Source organism: Phalacrocorax aristotelis, chromosome 4 (assembly GCF_949628215.1).
Source record: "Phalacrocorax aristotelis chromosome 4, bGulAri2.1, whole genome shotgun sequence".
NCBI lineage: Eukaryota > Metazoa > Chordata > Aves > Suliformes > Phalacrocoracidae > Phalacrocorax > Phalacrocorax aristotelis.
The window spans coordinates 1,166,830-1,187,045 of NC_134279.1; the positions used below are offsets into that span (position 1 = coordinate 1,166,830).

The following is a 20,216-nucleotide window of genomic DNA, read 5'->3' on the forward strand; positions in this document are numbered from 1 at the left end:
CACCCTCAGTTGCTGCTTTGTCTGATCACAACCCTCACCGGCAACTGGGGAGGATGGCAGTGCGTAAAGCCAAGGTTGCCCAGCACAAAATACACACTGGCACCTGGTGGTCTTGCAACGGTTTTTCTTCCCAACAGTCCTCAGTATTTATCAGAAAAAGGCACTGGACTTGCTAGTCTTGTCAATGGTGCACAAAACTCCAGGGGGGACTGCGATAATCTTTCCCATGTGTCATGACCTTGGCATTCTGCACGTCTTCCCCCCGCACGCACACTTCCCCCAGACTTTGGTAAAAAGGACACGAGTCATATATTGTGTCACAAGCAAGAAACAGCTCGAACATGCCGCATTTCAGTCTGATTCCCAGGATACCCTCAGTGGGGCCGGTGTCACCAAAACCTTCTTAGAGAGGACCCCATTTTCCTTTCCTCTTCTCCTGTGCCAGTCCATTGGGTGAAAGGAACGGGAGGGCAGGAGACACTGCTCCTGACATACTCCGAGCCACTGAGAGAAGCCTTTGCTCTGGCTTCAAGAGCTTCCTTGGCTGTACCGATGTGGGGGCACAGGCTGCTCTGGTGTAATTCCTGCTGCCACCACAAGTGGGAAACGTCGGGCCTGTTTTTCATACCTCTAACCCATCATTAGCACCACCTGAACACAGCCAGCTGCATCCGAAAAACGCATTCGCTGTGAACAAAATGATTATAAATTTTTCTTTACTTTAAAAAAATGCGGAAAAGGCAGCTGTGTGAAGTCCTGACGCTACTTGTTCTAAGGCAAATCACTGTGTACTGCACTATGAACCCAGCTGGGCTTCAGATTGCTTTGCAGATAAAGCAGGAGGAAACTGTAACTTACACCCACTAGAAGTGTATCTACAGCAAAGGAATGAGATAACTAAATGCCCTTGGGGAGATATGAGAGGCATTTAAAGCATAAAAATTGCTTACCTTTCCCTTACCAGGTAAGCAGATAAACACAAATGTCTCTGTTCAATAGTGCCTGAAAGTCTGATGCAAGCCCTCAGAAGAAAAGGGAATTAAGGCTTAGAGACAACCATGGTGCAAGGATGTGCAACCCCAATGACAGAACATTCCCCATTGGCTCAAAAATAAGCAGCTCTGGAGAACTGCACGAGTTGGCAGAGATCACGGGCAAAGCGAGCGTGGGAGGGCAGAGGCTGGCGCTTCTGTGCTGGACAGAGTAGCCTGGGTGCCTCACCAGGGCATTCCCAGCTTACCAGGTGCTGTGCTGCATTCAGACTTTCAGTCACGTGGCTGCTGGGATAGAGACTGCTTACCACATGCGAAGAGAGGGAGGGAGCAATTTGCTTTACTGCTTTTGCCAAAAGCCTCTATTAGTATATGTTATGAAAGCTCCAGAGAGGCAAAGCATTCCTAAAACCACTTTATTAAAATTAATAACACCCGAAACTCCCCCCAGTTGTTTATGGATGGCACGGCTGAAGGAGGCAAGCGGCAAAAGCTGAAGAAGAGACGGCGAAGCTTTCCCTTTCTCTGCAGTGTGACAGGCCAGGGGAGTCTCTGTATAATTTCAGCTGGCTGCTGAAATGCTCCCTGTTTCCCCCACAGTGCACGCTGAGGGTGAGACCGGTTTTTGGTCTACAGATGCAAGGTGTTACTTAAGGACTACGTATTGGTTTACCATCCCCCAGCACCTACGAACTACCTTCGCAGCCTGTAATGCTTTCATCCCTGTAGCTATTCTGATACTCCTCTGATGGCAGCACTGAGGCACGTCCAGCATCCGCAACTTATCAAATGCACGTGCAGAGGCAGACTCGTACCTGCACCTCCTGCCATCCAGACTCCTGCCCTTCTCACAGACTGCTTCGTCTGTGGACGGTGAGACGGAGCAGCACTGGCTGGTCCCCGGACTCCTTTTCCTGATCCTCGATCCATCCTGCCACAGAATGACAATTTAAAGCTGACCAGGGAATGATATTCAACAGTGGTAAAACTGTCAGGTTCAAATGTGACAACTACTTTCTCCCTTGGGCCTATTTATTCTGCAAGCAGGGACATGCCAGATCCGGTGCACAGTGGTCTCAGCGAATCAGCCCATACGTTTTACCTGTTGCTGCTTCCTCACACTTTGCACAAGCCAAATAAACTTTTAGCTCATGTCTTGTACCAGGTAGCTTGTTGCTTTACAAGAAAAGATGTATTTAGAAGGTCTACAGTATGAGACAGACCCGTATTTGAGCTCAAGCTTCTGAACTAACAGGCCTCCTGAAGCAAACGTAAGTTGCTTTTGCACCACCTATTTCCTCGTGACATGTGGAAACCTTTGCTTGGATTTCTTTGGCAGTGACTTGCATTAAATCATATGGAATTGTAATTTGGCATTATTCCTATTAAATAGCATTTTTGCATTCTGCGTAGGACCGTAAACCTTGGGGGAACTTAATGAGTGGAAGGGACTAGACTGAAGATTTTTGTGCTGAATATAAAGATCGTGCAGGCCCTGACCTGCACCTTTTTGCATGCAGATCTGCCACTGCTCCACTGCAGAGCCCTCCACTCCAAACACTCCTATGGGGCTCGGGAGGGACACAGCAGCAGGCACAGGGGATCCAACTCTCACCCACATTGCTGGGTTTTGGGTTTGTTTAGTTGGGTTTTTCCCTAACCAAGTTCTTTCAAGGACAATGGGATGTTTTCTGTAGGGCTTTCTGCACATGTACAGATCTGCATGAACCCAAGTTGTAGGTTAATGAAGATTATTCTTATGAGAAATAAAAGACAAACTTGCTGTTCAACATTACAAAAACACCTGAAATCTAAGTCAGAGCCACAGCTCTGCATCAGCACGAGGTATGGCATGCACATGGAAGCCAGAGATTGTCTATCCTACGCGCAGGGCAGCTTTATCAACATTTGACTATATATTTTGATGTGAACTAGGCATTAATCACAAAAAATATCATTCGGCATAACAGAAATTCTGCGTGTAGCAGCACACAGCTAAAGTGCTGAAAGGGGAATGAGCAAATAATTAAGCAATGCACATTCTTCAACAAACCTATTTCAATGTTTTGAAGACAAAGGGCGTTTGGCTCCTAGCTGCACCATATTTTCATAGAATCATAGAATCATTAAGGTCGGAAAACACCCTTAAGATCATCGAGTCCAACCGCTAACCTATCACTGCCACTCGTATTTTCTTTCAATACGAATAGCTACAACCATTTGTATTGAAGGAAAGAAGCACTCTCACTTTAATTCACTTAAATTATGAATAATGCAGTCTCAGAAGTCCCGTGGCAGGCATTGAGAACTGGTGGACAGCTGTTATAAAAATCCTATGAAAATACAAAACGTCTAATTCCAACTGCTGCCAGTGTTACTTCACAAATCACTGCTCAAAATTGACAAAGTTAATTCTGCTACAGTTTCATCTGCACTAAGAGGAGAGGCCGGGGCCCAAACGTGACAGATGCCCCCAGATTCTCCTGTGTCACAGGAACCACGAGCCCCTCGCAGTCTGCTCCAAAGCCTAATGAAGTCGATGGAAAAACACCCAGGATTTCAACAGGCTCTATCCAAACTGTGCCCCTGCAGAGTCAAGTGCCCCCAAGTTTTCTCCTCCACCCAGGGTTCTTCAACCTTCTAGTAATATTCAAAGCACACTTATATTTACAAGTTGCTGTTACTGACTAGCACATTGGCTTGTATCTCCTTCCTTGCTCTTCTTGTATATCATGGTACTTCTTACTAAAGTAACCACCACAAATGGCAACTGTTAAGAATCCCACGGCACCCAAAATACAGAAGTGCCTAAATACCCAAGGACTCAGATGGTGCAAGCAGCCTAAGTCTGCATCCACTTAAGTCAACAGATGTTTTACTACAGCCTGCAGCAACACTTGGAGTTAGGCCAGAGCTAACTGGGAAAAATCATAGATCCCTACTTGACAATGAATTCTCTTGAAAAGCCTTCAACTGGAGGCACTCAATTGCTACATTGCACGAATACTTAATGGCTTAAAAAACACTCAAACTAACCCTACTTGGAATCATCTTAAACACCCCTTTAAAGACCTTCCAGGCTGCAGTTTGACTATGGCACCTGAATTACAAAAGGGCACTGGACTGGAGGGGGTATCCTCCCTCTGCCTAAAAGAACCGAGGAGGTCAAACCACTGCAAATGTGCCCTGAGTAACAGGAGGGGAAAGCAAGGACAGCAGGCTCCATCTTTCCTCCCAACCCCGTGAGGCCTCTCAGAGTTCATTCTCAGTGGGTGAACCTGAGCAACCCTTGGCAGAGCTCAGAACCAGGGTTAAAATGCACCTTCACAGCTCTCCCCAGTGCCCCGTTCAAGGGGATCATCACTACAGAGTAAACTTAAGTATTTTCCTTCTGCAGCTAGGGACTTGCTTTTGGTGGGAAGAGGGAACACCTGCTTTGGGGACGCTAGGAAGGACAAACCTGAAAGGAACTGCCCTGGACCAGAAGGAAAGGGCAATGGCAGAACGTGAGGGACCACACAACTCAGTCCGACCACCCCCAAACCCCTTACTCTTTTGCTGAGGTCATGGCCATTTCTGTGCAGGCCTCAGAGCGTATGTGCGTCATGTAAGATCATGCCCTTTGCCTGTGTCACTCCCCATTCTTCTTGGGAACAATCAGGAAAAAACTCCTGGTGTATCTTGGCTCCTGCACACATTTTTCATGCACAAGGGAGCACCTAGCCCATAGAGAACAATTTTTTGCTTCTGTAATCTAGATGGAAAAAGTAGTTAGCGATGGAGGAAGGAATTCAGGAGATGGCTGAGAAGTGCCTGAGGGAGGAGAACTTTCAATTATATTTGCACGTGAGAAAGCGTGAATGTGCGACCAAAAAAGTCAAGAGAAGTATTAACAGGGCAAGGGGAAAGGGCAGGAGAATTTCCTGTCTTTCAGCTCCTCAGGAATCCTTCCTGCATTTTAGTGTGCCGGTTCACTCTGGTACACCTGACAGCCTGAAAGGGTACTGCTCTGAGAGTGGCAGCAGACACCACAGAAGTCATCCATGGGCAGCTAAACCTATAAAATTACTTCTAGCTGGAAAATGAGAAAACACGATGCTTTAACTTCTAGCTGTTAGCAGGGTTGCCGAACATCAATAAGGCTGCATTCGTTGAAAGCACCCAAGATTGGCACCAACACGTACATAAGTCCTGTTCATCTGGACAGGGCAGACAATGTCCCGTTCAGAAGTCCAGATGCAGCATCTGCCTTCCCACTCTTGCCAGCAGCTCCTCTTCCTCCCCTGCCCATATCTACAGTGATGATAAATCCCAGCTTGGCGAGCTTCAGTGCTTGCACTGCTAAAGACAGAAGGCAAATTAAGCTGCCAGAGTCCACTGAGTGTCATGCCACAGCTACCAAGACTTGTGCCCAACAGAGTTAACACCATAGATGCTAAGAATTTCCAAAAATCACAAACACAGATAAGGCCAGTTGGGGGCCCTCCTTGTGTTTCTCTTCCTGAAGAGCAACCCTCTGATCAACACACATGAACATGTGATGCTGTAGCCTTGAAAAGAGGGGAGAAAGCACAAAACTATTAGCCTGCATGTTCTAGGTACGTGGCATGGCCTGTAACTCAGCATCCCCCCTTGCTGTCCCTGCCTGCCGCTGACTCATCTCAGCCTGCTTCACCCACCCAATGGGCGGCTGCTGGGCTGCCAGGCTCGCAAAGCAGGGATGCCGAAGTGCCCAGGCCCTCCCTGTTACATAAAGCTGTCACAGCTACCTGCGAGGCCGATCTGTTGCCCCGCAACCTTTAAATTCTGAATTAGTATCTATTAAGACAGCTTCCTGGAACTGCGCTCATATTCAAATCTGCTGCTGGGCTCTGTCAAATGGCCAGCAGAAGTCAATAAAACACAGTTCATCATGGGGTTTGCCATAACAATGGGACACAAACAGACTTAGTCTTACGTGTAGAAATGATGTCAAACAAATTAGCTTTGCCCAAGTTAGTCAGATGCTCTTGCAAATCACGGTCCTGTCCTCTCATGTCTCAACCCTGGTTGTACTATTTGTCAGATGGAGCTATGGAGAGGCAACTTTACACACCAGTATTGAGCATGGAAAACAGAGGAAGGGTTCTTGCATTCCCACGGCACTGCCCCCACCAAAAAAAACCTCAAACAACAATCCAAAAAGAAAAAAGCAAAGAACATAACATATTTCATGGAGTGACAGTGACAAAGCTCTAACGCTCCCGTCCCTTGACTGTAATGTGGCTCCTAGGCTTGGGAAGCTGAAGGTGACAGCAAATCAATTTGCAAACAGCAACAGCTACTCCAAAGACTGGACTTCCAGGAGCAATTCAGGTGTGAGGCAGGAGCTGTGAGCACTCAACTCCGGGCTCACAGACAAACCCTGCCTAGGAAGCTTTCCCACGCTGGAACCTCAGGCTGGCTCTCCATCAGCCTGTCCCTAATCAGCCAACAGCAATGCCACCATGCTGCATTTTGGTCAGCCGTCACCAGGAAACACAGCTTGACATTAGATTATCAGATATTCAAAGTACAGCAAACCATACTTTTGCTTATTAAAGGCCAACACACTGTAAAAAGAAATGTCACTAGGGAATCTTTACAAGGGAACTTGTTGCCAACATTCATCAGATAAACACTAATTTTTAACTAAAACTTCATATTGGATTTAAGTGACTCAATGTAAGACGTGGAATCAAAGCCTTGTATTTGGACACCTCTGCCCTTTTTATGAAGTGGAAAACTGAGCCCCAAGTTACAGCTCACTTTTACAGGTGGCCTTATTTCCACAATAGCACACACCCACCCCAAACCATCAGATGGGAAACTCCCCCAAAATGGCTCTGCAAGACACGTCTTGACTCCCAAATTCAGCTCATCTTAAGCTGCCCCAGTCAATGAGCATTCAAAGAGTTTTTAACCTAATTTGTCTGTGACATTTAGTCTCACAGACTATGTTTATGTTTATATTTTAAAGAACTGAGGTTAGAATTTTAATTTGACTCAGACAACCTAATAATTGGTTTGGACCGGCTATATACAACAGCCTCGATGTTGGGATGTGAACTGTTGCTTCTGTGTAGACTTGATAGCAGGGCACGGGCCGTAACCGATCTTTAAGAAATCAGCTACTCTGAAAACTCCATGACAGAAGTTGCCTGAGTATCATGCCGATTTTTGTGTGTCGCTCACTGCTTACATTTTGACTTCCTTTTCTATATGAGCATTTATCAATTCAAAGCTCCAGCAGCATGGACAAAAAGATTTAGACCTTGGTGCTACCAATTTCTATCCTTCCACTAACAATAAATCCACCAAATCCAGCCAACGACAACGTGGCTATCTTTCTAGGCCTTAGACCTCTGCTGTTTCCTTTAAACGTACAGGCAAAATGTCGGTCTGCAAACAGGAGACCAGCAGTCACCTAGATCCTGGATGGGTAGGCCAAAGGCCCAGAATCTACACAAATAACTGGCTTCATTTGACTCAGATAAAGCAGCTTGCCCTTTCCTGTGCCTATGTTTCCTCTTGCATCATTTCACCCAGCTTCCTACAACGGAGGCATTCACCTCTTCTCCCTGTAGTTATCTAACCTCTCATTTAGAGGCCTGCCTACACAGGCAATGGCCTTACATACTGAGTCAAACTCCACTCTCGACCAAAACCAGCCTATGCCCTAGCTTCTAACCCCAGCAGTCACGTGACAGCATGCTTTTCCCATCCGCACAGCAACCAGCAAAAGGGGCCTGGCATAACAGTGCTCGCAGCAATAGCACAATAAACATTTTCCTCTTCTGCACCAATCTCTGGTGTTGGCTGTCCTGTGGCACCTCCTTCAGCTTGCCAAGAGCTGCTGCTTACAGCGCCTGCTCTTGCTCCCATTCAATTCAGCGAGAGTAGGAGCAGCCCAAAGTCTAGTCATAGTACAAGATTTTATTGCTGGCACGATAATTAATGACTACTTAAACTGAGCTTTTAATGAGTACCTGCACTTTTTTTTTGTTTGTTTGTTAACTGGGTCTTAAAGAAGGAGTCCCAAATAATTTCCTGGATTTATTGTACAACAGGGACCTCTACAGGCCTTTCCCTCCTCCCAGCAAGGTAACATGATGCTAACAAGCAGCCATTCATCACTGCAGATGCCGTCAGAGCCCTGCAACACAGAGAGACCTCAAAGCACCAAGCTGTGCAGAGAAAACTTTCAGCCTTTCACTCAGCAGGTCAAGGTGCACACAGGAATCTTCAGGCCACCGGAGAGATACCTTCAAATGCAAGCCGTAACCAGTGCGTTTTTCCCCACTCCGTATTTTTCAAGCTTCTGTTTCTACAGGCTGAATCCAGCTACCCCACTGCCATGAAGCTGTTCGGTTCCATGCAGTGTTAATGAAACAAGCAGAGCTACTGAGGACTCTCCCTGTGATGGGCTGGCGTTGACTGAATACAGCCTTCAGATTCTTTAGCTATATCATGCAAATTGTCTGATTTTAAATACTAATATTTTGTCAGGATACTTATCTGAATAGCTCCAAAAGTTCAAACAGAAAAAATTGCACTCACATAATAAAAAATATAGAGTTGAAGTAATTACTGAAAAAGAAACTCTTGCTGTTTGCCATCAAACTTTCATTTTACTACGACTGCCCCCTCTTTCGCCTCTCTCAGTACCGCTAGCATGTTACCCATCTACTACAGACAAATTTCTTAAAATAAGTCCAAGGAGCAGAAGAATAATCTATCGGCTACAGTGCTATGAGCAGGTTTGAAAAGTTAGATGCCTCTCCTTCAAGTGACGTTAACCCCTCCCTGTCCTAGCTCTCCCCAACACACCATCCCCAAAGCACTGCCTTGCTTCCTTGGGATCCTTTAAAGACAAAACCATTAAGGACTTCAAGATTCAGGAGTCATGGAAGCTATTCTGAACTTTAATTACTACATCAATGATTTTGCCAAGTTAGCCTTCTCCTTGTGGAACGCTTTTCCAGCTATAGCTAAAGTGTATGTCATGGTCCAGAAATTAAACAAAACAGATAATGGGTGTAAAGAATGACAAAGCTAGAACATTTTTAAAGTTATAAAATAAAAATGTTTGCTGAGAGCCATATGGTTTCAGGGGGGTTGACTTTTGTTTGTTTGGTTTGGGTTTTTTGGGTCTTTTTTTTTTTTTTTTTTTTTTTCATAAAGCCCAGAGTCACTAGCAAGTAACCAGTTTCACAGCTAGTCCTGAGGACACAGCCCCATAGTTACACTCAGACCGTAGGCTAGTTAGCTTTGTGCTAGCCATGCGAGCACATACCCATTTTTCACTTTTAATATGCACTAGAAGAAGCTGGGTTGCCATAAGAAGTGGGAACGACCAGAAACGCTGTTGTGTTATTATGCAAAACATACTCTCGGTTACTGAGAATAGAGAAAACATTCTCTGAGGGAAAACTGTCTCCTACCTGCCTGCCTCCCACCAGGCCTCTAAGACTTTCTTCAGGAGACTCTGGCACTGTCTGCAGTCACTGGCTGGCTATCGGACCAGATGGGCTAGCAGCCTGGCTGCTCCTTTGCCCTCACAGCTCAGATTGCTGAATCAGCCCTATGCCACCACGGGCATCACTGTTATTCAACAGGTACACTTCCTTACACTTCTTTCCAAGATTAAAAGGAGTATTTTGAAAGGACAGTCATCTTTTCCACAGGCTTGCATCTCGTCATTTTCAACAGACCTTGCTGGGTTCAGGCAAACTGCAGGCCACCCATGCGCTTCAGTAGAAAATGGGTGTTGAATTCAGGGGAGGGATTCAAGTTGGAGCCAAGCATTAACAAAGTACACCTGCACGGTGACTGCAGGTGCCAGTGAAACAGGCGGAGGGCTGGGTGGCTTAAGGGCAACTAGGCTGGAGAGATGCGCTGCACGAAAAGCCAGTGTGGTTCCACCAGCCACAATCATACGCAGGGCAAGCGCTCTGTCCTTCGGAAAAGCATGTCCCAGTCTTTAAGACCTTCCTCTTGGCCCTGCTGAGGGGGTGCCCCAACCAAGCTGATGCAGGTCTGCCTGAAAGCCACACAAACACAGGGTCTCCTCTTGAAATGACAGGTTTTGGCACGTGCAGCTGATAGGAAGCAGAAGCTTGACCCTGTTAATTATGCCATTACAGAAGGAGCCTGAGCCTGATAAATGAGCCAGGAAAGATAATCCTGATCCTCTGACAGGCCAGTTCTGCAGGAAATTCAGCCCTGTAAGCACCAACACACCATACTGGCCCAGTAGCATCTGTCACTTATCAAGGCAGGGCTCAGCACGGCTGACTCCACGAAGTTATCTGAGGCAATGCAGACTTTCTCAGCCAGGTCACTGCATCAAACAGCAGAGTGATTCATTTGTGCAGTGATGCCTCAAACACAGCCTGGGCCTGATGAAATCCCTTAAAACTGCAATGACAACACTCTTCTCTCACACGGGCTACAGCCTGTTAACACTGCAGACTGATGGAGAAAGCTGTCATCTGTGTTGGTACCACCAGCCTCGGACGTCTAAGAAGCTGGTAACCCGGTCTGAGGTTGTGCTTCAGCACGAAGGGCGTACAGCACCCAGGTAGAGGAACAGACTTCCAGAAGCCTCCAGACACTGCTTAGAAAACTAAAATAACTCACAGATCTCCTTTTCCTTCCTTCTTCCTATCTTTGTCTTTCTATTTTATTCTCATCCTGCCCTTACACAAAGTCTCATTTTGCATGGCACAGACTCATCTAGAGTTTCACGCTTGAGCTTTTCTTCCAGCAGCAGCAAACTCTCAGCAAACTTATACTGGCAGCCCTTTCAAAGCTGCCTTACACCAGAAAGCAAACTGGAAAAAGTATTTTACTCTTAAGTCTCCTGCTAAACTGTAGCCTTGAAACAAACTTTCCTTTCGATCATGTTTAACCAAACAGTCAAAAAAGGAAGTAATTGTGTGCCTCTATAGGTACAGAGTGTCTTGCTGGAATGAGTAAATACTTTTGGAAGAAGCACTTGCATATCCTGCAAGGTGCTTCCTTGGCCACTGGTATGTAAAGGGTGCCAAAAAAGTCAGTAAGAGGACATGCAAATGGTTAAAACCAAACAAAATCCATCTCTCCCCGACAGCTTTCTTTGGACAAATGCAAGTCCAGTTGTTCAAACTCCTGCCCTTAGAACTCCTTTAACAACTGCACGTACACCCTGAGCCACTTGTGTTACTGTGCGTGTCTGCTCCAAGACACAGCCTCTGTGATGCAGAAGGGTTGGTCCTCCAGAAGTGAATGCGACGCTCGCAATTTGCATGCAGGAAGAGACAACTCACTGCAGAGTAGGAGTTTCACCCATACAACAAGAGCTTAGAGGTTTTTCATCCTTTGGCCTATTAGCTCTAAATTTTTCTGTGAGGTCCAGGAGAACCATCTCTCACCTGTGTTTTCCTGATGACATTCATGTTTCTAATAGGTATTTCTGTTCAGTCTGTCCAATGTGTGCGAAGGGTGAAGGGTGGTTTTTGTGTGTCTGCATGTGGATGCGCACAGTCTAAGTCACATCTAATTGCAATCTCAGTACACGCATGTGACAGAAGACATTACGGCAAGTACTGAAAGCTGACTGGAACATCCTGAAAAGCAGAAGTTGTCTCTCAGTGAATACTTAGGAAAGGTCAGAAGAATGGAAAGGAGCAAAAATTACAGAAATCTGAAGATTTAACTTGACATGAAGAAAGCAAAAAGGCTGAGAGTTGGAAAATCAGCTCAGTGCCTCTTACAAAATTCTCAGGCCAATACGTAGAGGAAAGGACTGGTGTCTGTCTCCATCCAGCTCCTCACCAACAACCCTTCCTGTGCACGCAACCTGTCGCTTGCTCCAGACTGTGGCACGGGGACTCTGACCAAACTGTATGTGACATTTTGCTTTATTTACTGGTATCAAATGGAGAGCCAAGATGACTCAGCTACTGACCAGGACTCCCCCGTGTGAGAAGCCCACTGAACTTCATAACACTCTAGGGCTAAATGCACAGTTACCCTTTCAAAGCCCAGTCTTTCATACACATTTTAGCATTATCATTGTAGTCTCACAAATACAAAGGGTTTTTTCAACATGACATGCATCCTGTTGTGAAAATTAACTCACATAACAACAGCAGGGCACCTAAACTTAGGAGCCTATATCATCCCATAAAATCGCGAAGTACCCAACTGCCTTCTTCCTGTAGATGAATAAGCATAACAGATGTGTCTACAATGTGCAACAGCTGAAATGTAAGCCTCTCAGAGCCATCTCCAGTCTCATCAGCACTGGCAAACACTCCAACTGTCAGTGAGAAGTCACAGGTAGTGCCACCGTCTTCAGAACCAATTCTCTTCCCTTCTCCTTTAACAAAACCTTTTTACCTTTGTGATTCTTCATAGACAATGTGAAGATAAAGAAGCATCTGATACTTAATCTGTTTGTCCAGAGCGGAACAAAGCCTGTATGGCAATCTCTTTCTTATTTCAGCGGTTACATTGTGCACATAATGTGAGAATGGAACAACGACAGCCTGTTTCCTGGGCAAAGCTATACTGAAGTTCCATAACAGATTTCCAGCTTCTCTAGCAACTGAAGTCTTGCGCTGAAATCACGATGCGGCAAGGCCATGTTCTGCCTGAAGTTCCGTGCATGCGATGAGCTGCTATGCGATGTTAGGGGAGAGAAGAGTTCTTTGTCATGAGCACACTCAATAATCCATTTTGAAAAAGATGCCCGATTACTTTGCTTATGAAAACAGTAGGAACTTGCCATGCCCAGAGGTGTCATGATCTAATTTTCCGGGAGTTGCTTACACTCTATTCCTAAGTTTAAGTAAGCTTTTGAGAACCATCCACTTTCCTCAGTCCAAAGCATTTCATGATTTTGTCCTTCATGGCAAGAGCAGCCTATACACGGCTTAGCACACCAAAGCTAACTGCTGTGTTGGAAGAGGGCTGTTTATCCACACACAAAGGCAGCAGTCACTGAAATCAGAACCCAAACGGTTTCTTGTCAGCAGTGATGTTCGGAATACAACTCCACTGCGAGACAGGTTGTTCTTTTCCTCCAGAGAAAAAAGTAGAAGAAAAAAAAAAGAAAAAAAAAGACTGGAAAGACAAGAGCAGAACACTGTACTAGGGCTTGAAATGACTGAAAACAGCTGAAACCTCCCCTCAGCAAATATCAGCCACAGGAGAGCGTTGAGAGGGCTGCAAGTATCCTTAGGTGCTCGGACCTGCTCATCTAGCAACCTTTACTAAAAAGAGGAAGTCTTTCTTCAAAAGTGAATGGAGCCCATCAGTTCTGCAGGAGTTCCTTTTATGTACTTGTGCTGTCATTCCCTTTATTTCATATCATTGGCGAGGCTGGGGTACCTGCCAGATGGGGCAGGGTGGCCTTCCCAGCAGAACTTCCTCTCGTTTACAGGCAAATTGGTTGGGTGTCCCAACGCCAGATGTTCACAACGCCGTCTCGCCCATGCAGACTTTGTAAGGTGATTTCAATTTCCTGCATCTAAAATGGACAACATCACATGATTTTCATCAGACAACTCTAACACCACAGGAGTCTGAACAGAACCTAAATCTAATCACCTAACTCATTTATGCAGCCCCAATGAAAACCATGTTTCAGACAAACGCACCATTTGAGCGGACTGGCAGGACGGAAAGCAGAGGTGTCGAGTGTCACTTCCATTAAGATCACACCGTAGATCGGTAACAGGCAAGAACCCACTCCCAGTGCCCTCAGAACTCTGCACTCTCTATTCCTGCCCACGGTACTTCAGATGAATGTAATCAGAGGTTACATATCTCCCATACCTCTTTCTTACGTAGCAGTAGATGATAGCGAGTATCCCACTTGTCAGTATTCCTACACCAATTCCCACAGCAATGTAGCGTTCGTAAGAATTATGTGCATATGAATTTAGTGTTAAATGTTCACACCTCTCTCCATTATAACCTGCAAGGCACCTACAAAATAAATATACACCATGCAAAAATTATTCAGAACGCTTTGTTTTGTATTTCAGAAACACGTGTTACTTTTCATCAGCTTTAAAAAATTTCAAACAAGTCTAAATGAGGATGGGCTCAGTCAGAACCTCTTTGCTCCACCAAGACTACCAGTTGCCCCAGTCCATCTAGTTTAAAGCTAGCTCAAGTACTGCAGTCACAGCAGCAAAAGCAGGCTAAACATACCCTCATCACAGAGGGCGTGGGCCAAGAACACTGTGCTCTGCTGATCCTCAGCTGCCATAATGTCTCTGAAGGCCAAAGCTGCCCAGTATGGACTCTAGAAAATTTTAAGGACACCGTAGTCCCGACTGGTGTGTAAACAGTTGCAGAATACGGGAATTACAGCTGACATCTTGCAAGATCCTGTCCCCTTCATTGTGTCTACTGTGAAAAGCTGCTTATTGCTCTACTACTTTCTCTAGCACCAGTTGTGATTTGAGATGCCATCGTGGCAGTGACCTACGAAGCTGTGAATTTGCCCTCTCCCTTCCTTAGTATTACACTAGCACAGCACTACTGCCCCGTTAACAGTCCCCAGCCACCACAGGACTCAAGCCCGTGCCAAACTCTAAGCCTGCAAACACTTGACTGGCACTTGAAAGCTGCGCTCTGCACATTGCACATTAGTCACATTGCATTAGTAACATGTAGCAGACAAAGAAACAATGCTACTGTTATTTTCTAAGTATGATACTTATAAGCAGTATTCTTTACTTGCATATGGGTTTCCTCAGTTCGCTGTGGAAAGCACAGAGCCCATTGATACAATAGCTGTGGTGTTCTTCAAGACAGGTCTGCATAAGCTTCAAGAGCTTTGGTTGCTCTGTGTAGTCGACTGTGAAAGGGAAAAAAGTCATGTTATATTGAGGAAAAATCATATGATTTAAACATATTTTCACAACTCGACTTGAACAGACATTGCCTGCAGATGACACTTAATACATAGAAATACTTTGATGTGTCTCATGAGCAGATTCAAACACCGCTAAGCAGACAAGCTTCTACGACATTCCAGCAGAGCTTTAGAAAAAGAACAAACTGTTAATAAATTACATGCTTTTGAGAAGCACATATAAAAATTATTATGGAACATTCACCCGGAGTAACACCAGCACAATCCAACCTGAAATCCATCAGAAAAACTACCCCAGGAATATCAGGGGCTTAGGACGCAATGAGCGCGTTGAATTATGCCCAGTATGCTTCCCAGTCTGAATTCAAATTATTCATTCCTGTTTTCTTTTCCCCATCACAAGACAAGCTATTACATTTCTAACACTCCTGCCTGCCAGCTCTACAGCAGCGAGTGAGTGATGACTGATGGGATTGCTCCCTCCATCCATTCTGCACGGTCTACTGTTAGCAGAGTGTCCAGTTATGCTTGTAAGCACCCAAGACTGCCCAGATGGTCTTTCTGTGCAAAAGCATGGTCCACAACTGTTACATTTCTGAACTTGGGCAAAATGATATGCATCCAGGTCAGTAAATGCGCTTCTGCTTTAAAATCATAGAAAATTACTATATTATTCCCAACCATGGCAGCTGTAATGGGAATAAAGGAAGTCCAAACTGTTCTTGGGGATCTTGTATCAATGTTACATCCTGATAGAACACCTGAGCCCAGGAGGGAGGAACCCTGCTGTGCAGGACTGCAGAGGCTGGCATGAATCGCTAACATGGGAGCTGGGGTGCGGCAAGCAAAGAGAAAGCTCAAAAGCTTTACCATCAAAGCAAGTATCTGTTTGAACTGGTGTCTCTACCCAGTTACAGGAATTGCTGGTGGGGTGGGGTGTCCACACGATGTCTTACTGTTTCAGGGGACTGTTTTAGCCATGGCTGAAGGTGATTTCCTAACTGAGTGTATGTCAACACCAGCTTTTAGTTATGACCACAAGAAAAATAACATCATGCAGGAAGGTGACAGTGTCTGCTCAGAATGACTAAACAATGGTACAGCAAGCAGAAACCTTCCTTTCTGACTAAGTGCTGAATCAAGGTCTGGAGACATTACGCTGATGGAACGACTGTCATACCTGTAAGCCTCTACCCGTCCCGCTGGCAACTCGAGATCCCACGGCACATTTTTCAGGAGTAACACCAACAACCCCCTAAACTCCTGATCAAATTCCAGTTTGAGTCATTTAATGGCAGGAATCCCCCCTGTGCGCTCAACTAAGCATTTTTTGGGTTTGGGGTTCCCCCCCCCCGCCTTTATTCTTTATGCAGCTTCATCACAGAGATGACAAGTGATGGTAAACAGCTGCTCTACTCTACGCCTGCACATTAGAGCAATTCACTACTTAGGTTGTGATTCATGTCATTTGGACACCTAAGAAGCACGATGCTATCACTGCTACTCACATCAAACAGCACTACTTTGAAAACAGTGCCCTCTAAAACCTGACAGAGTAATCAGACCTCCAGCTTATCAAGACACTTAGTGAGAACAAGTAACAACTCTAGTCTGCATGAAAAGAACATGTCTTACTACACTCGCTTGGGAAAAGCTGCAGAGAAGGAAAGAAACACGTCTTGTCTTAAAATAAACTTCTTTGGGCTGAAAAAAGGACATCTTATCCATTCTTGTGAAGAAAACTCACGAGTTTCTCTTCACACTGTGGAGATGGCAGACCTAAAAGCTAGAAACACAACACTAGAAACTGAAAACCAAATCCCCAGTTTTGGCCTAGCAATCCAGTGATAATACATACACACCAAAGGATACGCCAAGACTGAGGCCCTATCTCTACCACACGCTAGGATGTGGCATGGGAATACCTGTATCACAGGCCAGATTTGCGTGCAGCATCACCCAGCAGTGAGCGCTGTGCTACTACCGTTACGTCGTCCCCATACACCATTCTGGTTTCAGTACATCTGCTATAGAAAGCCTTGTGCAGGGGAGACACGCCCATAGCCTTGAACCACACAATTGCAAGGGAAGAAGTTGGCGCTGGCTATACGTGAGCTCTCGTATCAAGCCCTGGCTCTTTTCTGGATGGCTCCGGGAACGCTGCCGACAAGCTCCAGGGACAGGCTTGTTGGCTGAGAGCACAGTCAGCTCAGGACCAGGCCTTGGAGGGACAGATTTAAGGAAGAGAAGAACTTAAGAAAGGACAGATTTCCAGAAGAAAAGACTGTTTTTATGACAAGGGATGGATGATACTGTTTTCTGCACGGCAAGACTATACCATGCTCACTGCTGGGGAAAGCAAATGGAAAACAAAGCACGTGGTAAACACAGCTGCAAAGCTCAGTGTGCCAAGAAGATCCAGGATGCAGGAGACCTGCAGGAGACTTGCAAAAGCCCATTTTCAGTTAAGCCTACTGTACTTGCAGACCAGCTACCAAAGCTCTGCAAGGAAGAATATCAGGAAATAGGCAGCGGCACATTCACACTTACCCCATGCCTCTCCTCAAACACTTACACACCAACTGTTTCAAGTCACCATTTCGGCACAAAGGGGGCTGAACAGTGCACTACTAAACTGCTAAACGTAACCACTCAACGGGATCCCTTAATGAGTATTGCCAGCTGCCCAAAGCACTACTCTGCTACCAGGCCCTGAGAAGATGTCTACTGCACAGGTTTAATACTTCACTTCTATCTCTGCCATACCGGGAACAAAAAATAAACAAGGTAGGTACAAATCTGTACACCAAAGGCACGAAATTCCCAGCTGCCTCTACTCAAACTTCTACCAGATGGATTCACATAGCCAGAACATCCCTCCTCATTTACCCCACCGCTGCCAAGAGGTGGCAGCCTTCCACCCACCAACCTGTGGAAGAAACCTTGCTTTGTGCAGGTATGCGAAACCTCTTCCCCCAAGTGCTATGAAAGTTAGCACTGTCATTAGCAACTAAGGTTGGCCTAGAGCAGGAACCTGCCTAGATGTCCTGGTTTTGGCTGGCAAAGAGTTAATTTCCTTCACTGTAGCTGGTACAATGTTGTGTTTTGGATGTAGTATCAGAATAATGTTAATAACACACTGATGGATTAGTTGTTGCTAAGTAGTGCTTACAATACTCAAGGGCTTCTCCAGCCTCCCATGATCTGCTGGGTGCACGAGAAGCTGAGAGGGGAAGGGGCACAGCCAGGAGAGCTGACCCCACCTGGCCAGTGGGATATTCCATACCATATGATGTCGGGAACAGTATATAACCTGGGGGGAGTTGGCTGGGGAGCAGCAGTCGCTGCTCAGGGACCGGCTGGGTATTGGTCAGAAGGTGGTGAGCAGTTCCATCACTTGTATTTCTTGGGTTTTGTTCCACTCTCTCTCTGTTTCCCTTCCCATTACAATTATTATTATTATATTTTATTTAAATTATTGAACTGTTCTTACCAACGCACACGCTTCCTTACTTTTGCTCTTCAGATTATCTCCCCCATCCCACCTGGGGCAGGAGGGTAGCAAGTGGCTGTCTGCGGCTTGGTTGCCAACTGGGGCTAAACCACGACACTAGAAAGCATTTGAGACCAACATCTTGCTGCACAGGCGACAAACTAACAATACATTTCCTCTCTTGTTGTTACGAGCAAGAGCTTTGTCCATTGTGGCCTGCAAGATCGCATCTTATATGTGCACACAGAAAAACCTAACTGCTAATTATTCTGACATTGCAAAAATACAAATTACCTCTGAAAGAATGATGAGTCTTGAAAACAAAAAGAACGATTTTCTAACCCATCCCAGAGCATTATGCTAATTCATATCATAATATCCACCTAGATACTAAATAAGCTGTTGAATAAACTCATCCATGTGCCCTTTCATGTCACGTGAGGAAAGAAAAGCATGCTGTGTAAGCACTTGACAGTTGCCTGCAACTGAGTCATTCAAACAGATACACTTGGCAAGATCTGACATGAAATCAAGACTACAGGTATTTGGAAGCCTGGGCATGCCATAACTGACAGACGGGCAACAAAGAGAGTCAGCCACTAAGACCATGACAGCTCAGCCTTCAAGTATGGTGCGCCGGGGAGGAACAGGAGAGTCAGAAAGGGGAGGGAGGGAAGGGGTCAGCCCCAGGTTCAGGGCCTCCCTTACAGGCTGCACAGAAGCAGCAGCTCATGGCAATGAAGGGATCTCATTTTTAACCCCAGTAAAACCAAGCCCTTCCCTGCTCCTAGCTGCCCATTTCGCTACCAAGGCTCCCCTTCAGCCCAAACGGCATCACAGGTTCTTTATCCCTGTCGTGTCAGCTCCCAGCCAGGCATCCTCTCCATTACCTTTCCCCCCCAGCTGGTCAGTAAGCCTAACGTTTCCCAGCCCCAGCACTGGTGACAAATAAAGCCTATGTAACATGAAACAAGGAAATAGGACATGATCCTTTAAATAGGAGGCAAATGGATTGAGCAAAAATTAATGGCTGTCCACAAACTACACCTCAGTCCCTGGAGGACCTGCAATCCCACAAGGAACTGCCTGTTCCTGCAGTGACACTTAACCAGGAATTCATTTTCCTAGGATCCAGTATTACTGAACCTTGCTTATAAACCTTACTATAAACTTAACTTGCACGGGAATAAGAGCTACAAGACAACTTCAGAGAGATACAGCCAGTTTCTTTGGTGACTCCTGAAGCATTTTTTTTTAAAATCTTCTTTCTGGAAATGCTGTTTTCTGGCTTTTCATTGCCTTTGCACAAGGTCCACCAAAATACACTTTCAACCACCTGTGTAATAGTGTGCTTGCAAATTTGTGAATTTGCTTCTGTCTTTGAGGGGAACACTCAACTGAAAGTGCTGGTGTCTTGCACACCCACAGCTAGCATAAAGGTACATGGCACACTTACAGACATGGCTGCGTCCCTGTAAACAAGCCTCTGATTTCTTAAAAATATAACCAACAACTCCTGCTTTCTAAGTAATACAAACATGGTACTTAACGAATGACAACATATTTCTACTTCATTATACTCCTGCTTGCTGTGTGCTACTCCGGAAGAATAATTTCACAGCCGAAGCCACTAAACCAGACCCCAGTGCTACGCTGACAAATCAAACTACTGCAGCCAGAAATCAACGTCTCCTCCACTTCACATACCTACATATGAAACCCACATATATTGTATGTGTATGGATGAATGTAGATATACCTGTAACACTGCACCACTATGACAAATTAGAGAAAAGCACAGTTTGACTTGTTCAGAGAAAAACAAAAAGCTGGTGGG

The 20,216-nt window shown here is 45.6% G+C and overlaps 1 protein-coding gene across 3 annotated transcripts in view; it reads right to left on the minus strand.

Moving 5' to 3' along the window:
* Nucleotides 1-13,093: 13,093 nt before the first annotated feature.
* Nucleotides 13,094-20,216, minus strand: part of MTHFD2L (methylenetetrahydrofolate dehydrogenase (NADP+ dependent) 2 like) — a 51,210-nt gene continuing 44,087 nt past the window's right edge. For all 3 annotated transcript variants that reach the window (XM_075089939.1, XM_075089938.1, XM_075089941.1), the window contains 3 exons: nt 14,748-14,868; nt 13,836-13,988; nt 13,094-13,527 (listed from right to left, as the gene is read on the minus strand). In XM_075089939.1, coding sequence (XP_074946040.1) covers nt 13,473-13,527; nt 13,836-13,988; nt 14,748-14,868 — 329 coding nt within the window. In that variant the 3' untranslated portion in view covers nt 13,094-13,472. The remainder of the gene's footprint in view (nt 13,528-13,835; nt 13,989-14,747; nt 14,869-20,216) is intronic.